Source organism: Gorilla gorilla, chromosome 20 (genome assembly GCF_029281585.2).
Source record: "Gorilla gorilla gorilla isolate KB3781 chromosome 20, NHGRI_mGorGor1-v2.1_pri, whole genome shotgun sequence".
NCBI classification, from domain to species: domain Eukaryota; kingdom Metazoa; phylum Chordata; class Mammalia; order Primates; family Hominidae; genus Gorilla; species Gorilla gorilla.
The window spans coordinates 15,215,881-15,221,617 of record NC_073244.2 but is presented as its reverse complement, the minus strand read 5'-3'; the positions used below and the strand labels follow the sequence as shown (position 1 = coordinate 15,221,617).

Genomic DNA, 5,737 nt, shown 5'->3' with positions numbered 1-5,737 from the left:
AAAGGGCTACTTGAAAGCCAGACACGTTCAGCATAGAGTCTCCATCTTTCCTTTTCTTTGTCAGCCCACGTGCAGTAAAGACACAGGCAACATGGCGCCGGCCAGGTAGAGAATCCATCTGCATCACAGAAGATTAGGGTGGGGTGTTAAGTGTTAACAGCTCAGTGGGCCCTTTGCCTTTTTGCATGAAGTGGCTGCCCTCCACCAGCGAGGGCAAAGGGCCAGTATGACAGGCTTTTGTATCTGCACTTGTGGCTCCTGAGCACTTTTCCAGCATCTAGGAAAAATGAGGTTGCATGAACGAATTGAAGGATGTTAAATGCGGGAGGGATCTTATGTCCGATCAAAGTGGCTCTCAGGTAAGGGAAGCTGAAAAGGGGATGGGGCAGGCAGGTAATGAAGTCCAGTCATCTCCTGCCGAATTCTTCTCTGAAGTTATACCATCAAGCTGTCCTTCTGAGGTCAAAGCTGCTTCTCTCTAACGTCCAGCCATAGTTTCATCTACTGGCTGAGTCTAGGGTTTTTATAGGCATAGCATGGGGTGGGGCAGGGCCAGGGGTGGTTTAGGAAAAGGTGATATTCAAGCGAGAAAACAGGGATATAAGTTCTCACTTTGGGCTGCAGTTTCAGGCTTTTTGGCTTGAGGGTGGGGTTTTGCCTGGGAACTGCCCTTTTCTGCCTAGAATTTCTCCACCCTCTGTCCCTATCACCCTCAAGGCCCCACTCTTCCTGGGGTAATAGGGCCTGGTTATTTCTACACAATGTGAGAATTCTCCAAAGAGCAGCCCTAGCTTTAGAGCTCCCCATAGAGTTGGCAGAAACTTTCTCAGATCTGCATAAACATCTCTTATGGACTAAATTGCACCCCCCAAAATTAATATAGTGAAGTCCTCACCCCCAATATGATGACTGTCTTTAGATACAGGGTCCTCAGGGAGGTAATTAAAGTTTAATGAAATCATAAGGGTCAGGCCCTGATCTAATAGGACTGATATTCTTAGAAGAAGAAGAGACACCAGAGATATATAACCAGCTATATTTAAATATGTATTTTAATCATACTTCATCCAGTAGGAAAACAAATAAACACTGTTGATCTGTTCATGATCCAACACACAAACAACAAAAACCCACATGCAAACACATAGAAATAAAGTCAGTGAACAATCAATAGCTTAAGAACTCTGTGCCACCACTTGAGATAACAAAGCCATAGCAAATGCTTCAAACCCAAGTTCAGAACTCACTAATGGAGAATTAAGAACGATGATCAAGGACACAATTTTTGAATAGCACATAGGACAGAAGTGCCATCAAGGAAATTACTTGGAGATTAATTGTTAACTTACACCCCCATGTTTATCACGGCACTATTCACATTAGCAAAGATATGGAATCAACCTACGTGTCCATCAATGGAGGACTGGACTTTTTTTAAAGTGGTATCTTAAAGAACTAGAAGGCCAGGCACAGTGGCTCATACCTGTAATCCCAGCACTTTGGGAGGCCGAGGTGGGCGTATCACCTGAGGTCAGGAGTTCAAGACCAGCCTGGCCAACATGGTGAAACCCTGTCTCTACTAAAAATACAAGAATTAGCTGGGTGTGGTGGCAGGTGCCTGTAGTCCCAGCTACTCAGGAGGTTGAGGCAGGAGAATCGCTTGAACCTGGGAGGCGGAGGTTGCAGTGAGATGAGATCATGCCACTGCCCTCCAGCCTGGGCAACAGAGTGAGACTCTGTCTTAAAAAAAAAAAAAAAAAAGAACTAAAAGTAGAACTACCTTTCAGTCCAGCAGTTCCACTACTGGGTATCTACCCAAAGGAAACAAAGCCATTATGTGAAAAAGACACATACAGCTGCATGTTTATAGCAACATAATTAGCAATTACAAAGGCATGGAACCAACCTAAGTGCCCATCAACCAATGAGTGGATAAAGACTGTGGTATATATACACCATGGAATACTACTTATCCATAAAAAGGAACCAAATAATGTCTTTTGTAGCAACTTGGATGGAACTGGAGGTCATTACTCTAGGTGAAGTAACTCAGGAATGAAAAACCTGGGCTTGTTTGTATGTTCAACCAACATACATAAGATCCATGTGAACATATCATATGTTCTCAATTATAAGTGGGAGCTAAGCTATGAGGACACAAAGGGATATGAACAATATAATGAACTTTGGGGACTTGAAGGGAGAAAGGTTGGGAGGGGGGTGAGGAATAAGAGACTACTACCATTTGGGTGATGGGTACACTAAAAACTCAGAAGTCACCACTAAAGAACTTATCCATGTAATGAAAAACCACATGTACCCCAAAAACTACTGACATAAAAATAAATTTTTTTAAAAAAAGAAAACATGGTATGTATCTATATATATCTGTATCTATATAGATATCTAGGATATATACAATGGAGTACTACTCAGCCATAAAAAAGGATGAAATCATGTCTTTTGCAGCAACATCAATGGGACTGGAAGCCATTCTCTTAAGTAAGGTAGTAAAGAAACAAAGTCAAATGCTGCATGATCTCACTTATAATTGGGAGCTAAACAATGTATACGCATGGGCATTATAACAGAATAATGGACACTGGAGACTGCAAAAGGTGAGAGGGGAGTGAGAGTTTAAAAACTGCCTTGGCCGGGTGTGGTGGCTCATGCCTGTAATCCCAGCACTTTGGGAGGCCAAGGCAGGTGGATCACAAGGTCAGGAGTTCGAGACCAGCCTGGCCAAGATGGTGAAACCCCGTCTCTACTAAAAGGCATGTGGTGGCACACACCTGTAATCTCAGCTACTCAGGAGGCTGAGGCAGAAGAATCACTTGAACCCGGGAGGCGGAGGTTGCAGTGAACCGAGATCACTCCACTGCACTCCAGCCTGGGAGAGAGTGAGACTCCGTCACAAAAAAAAAAAAAAAAAAAAAAAAAATTTGCCTTATGTTTACTATTCAGGTAATTGGTACGCCAAAAGCTCAGACTTCACCCTTATGCAAATGCATGTTAAGAAATCTGCATTTGTACTCTCAAAGTATAAAAAATTTTTTTTTAATTTTAAAGAGTAAGAATTTCAAAATAAAACATTTTTGCCATTGGTGCTCACAAAACATCTTAGTCCTGGGGCCAAGGGATCCATCACAAACAAGAGGCTGCCCTGCTGAGGAGACTCCCCAGGGCTCCCTTCACATCCTTGTTCCTCAGGCTGTAGATGAAGGGGTTCAACATGGGGGTGACCACAGTGTACATCACCGAGGCCACGGAGATTTTCTGGGAAGAGTGAGTCACCGCAGAAGTGAAGTGGACCCCAATGCCTGTCCCATAAAATAAAGAAACGACGGACAGGTGAGACCCACAGGTGGAAAGTGCTTTTTGTTTTCCCCCAGATGAGGACATCTTCCTTATGGATGAAGCAATTCGTGAATAAGAGAAAATGATCCCAAGGAGGGGAAAAACGCCCAGCACACCCGTCATAAAGTATATCAACGTGCTGTTCAGGAAGGTATCAGAGCAGGCCAGCTGGAGGATGTACGTCAGTTCGCAGAAAAAATGTGGAATTTCAAAATCTTTACAGAAGATTAGATGCATCATCAGAGAAATATGGAGGAGGGATGTCATGACACCAATGAGCCAGGTGACAAAAACCAGGAGGCCACAGAGGCGGGGGTTCATGATGATCATATAGTGCAGAGGGTGGCAGACAGCCACAAACCGGTCATAGGCCATCACGGTCAGGAGTAGCGTGTCCAGAATAGGAAAAAACATGGAGAAATAGACCTGTGTGAGGCAGTCCATGTAGGAGATGGCTTTGTTCTCGGTCTGGATGTTCACCAGCATCTTGGGGACGATGCAAGTGCTGAAACAGATATCGACAAAGGACAGGTTGGAGAGGAAGAAGTACATGGGGGTGTGGAGGTGGGAGTCAGAGCCGATGGCCAGGATGATGAGCAGGTTTCCCAGCACCGTGACCAGGTACATGGACAGGAACAGCCCAAATATGAACGGCTGTAGTTCTGGATCCTCAGAGAGTCCGAGAAGGATAAACTCTAAAAATCCTGTTTGGTTTCCTGCTTCCATGTAGCTGATGTATCTACAAAAGAAAAGGTCATCAGCCAGGCGTGGTGGTGGACACCTGTAGTCCCAGCTACTCGGGAGGCTGAGATGGAAGGATCACTTGAGACCAGGAATTTGCAACTGCAGGGAGCTATGTTTACACCACTGCACTCCAGCCTGGGCAATAGAGGGAGACCTGTCTCAAAAAATAAAAATAAAAAATAAAATAAAAATAAAACTATGTATATATGTATTTATTTTAAAATATACATATTTATTTAAAATTATATTTATTTATTTAAAAGGAAGCGGTAAGAGAAACATCAGTTAACATCCAACAGGCATCCTTCATATAATAGAAATGTTGTCCATACTATTTACTTGTGATTTATGGACTCATTTTGTCTAATCTTTCATACGTAAATGGAATTCTAAAAAATGAAGTCTCTCATCTCAACCACCCATATATTTAATTATTTAAAAATTAATTATATTCTGTATATTCAACGTATACTATATATGTTATGAGATACATATAGATAGTAAAATGGTTACTATAGTGAAACAAATGAACATATCCATCATCTTACATAGTTACCCATTTTCTTTATAGCAAGAACAGCTACAGTCTACTGATGTAGCATAAATCTGGAATACTACACACTGTTATTGACTATAATTCTCATGGGTACACTGGATCTCTAGACTCGTTTATCCTATATATCTGCTACTTTGTATCCATTATCCTACATCTTCTTCATTTCCTCCCCCAGCCGCACCCCTCCTCTGGTAACCACTGTTTTATTCTCTCTCTATATTTGACTTTAAAAAAAATATTCCACATGGAAGTGAAAAAATGCAATATTTTTCTTTCTGCATCTGACTTATTCCACTTAACATAATGGCCTCCAGATTCATCCATGTTGTGGCAAACGGCAGGATCTATTCCTATTTTATCAATCAGTGGAATAATATTCCATAGTGTAAAAATATATACACACACACACATACACATACATATATATACACACACATACATATATATACACACAATGGAATATATATACACAATTAAATATATATACACACACAAATGTACATATACATATATATCACATTTTCTTTAGCCATTTCTCCATCAGCAGACACTTAGGTTGTTTCCATATCTTGACTTTTGCAAGTAATGCTGCAATGAACATGAGCATGCAGATATCTTTACGAGTGGCGATTTCATTTTCTTTGGATACATATCCAGGGGAGGGATTGCTGGATCATATTTAATTTCTTTTTATTTTAAATTTCTTTTATTTTAAATTTATTCTTCTTTTTGATTTCTTTATTATTTTTATTTTTTGAGAAAGAGTCTCAAAATTTTAATTTCTTTTTCCTTTTTATTTTTTGAGACAGATTCTCTGTCGCCCAGGCTGGAGTGCAGTGGCGTGATCTCAGCTCACTGCAACCTCCACCTCCCAAGTTTAAGCGATTCTTGTGCCTCAGCCTCTTGAGTAGCTGGGATTACAGGTATGTGCCACCACGCCTAGCTAATTTTTGTATTTTTTGTATTTTTTTTTTTTAGTAGAGACAGGGTTTCACCTTGTTGACCAGGCTGGTCTTGAACTCCTGGCCTCAAGTGATCCACCCGCCTTGGCCTCCCAAAGTGCTGGGATTACAGGCGTGA

General features: G+C 41.4%; 1 protein-coding gene across 1 annotated transcript; it reads right to left on the bottom strand.

The window, feature by feature from the left end:
- Positions 1 to 1,034: 1,034 nt before the first annotated feature.
- OR7D2 (olfactory receptor family 7 subfamily D member 2) lies at positions 1,035 to 4,250 on the bottom strand. Its single transcript, XM_031004469.3, has one exon. The coding sequence runs from the start codon at positions 4,081 to 4,083 to the stop codon at positions 3,145 to 3,147; it is 939 nt and encodes a 312-aa protein (XP_030860329.2). The 5' UTR covers positions 4,084 to 4,250; the 3' UTR covers positions 1,035 to 3,144.
- Between the last annotated feature and the right edge of the window lie 1,487 nt (positions 4,251 to 5,737).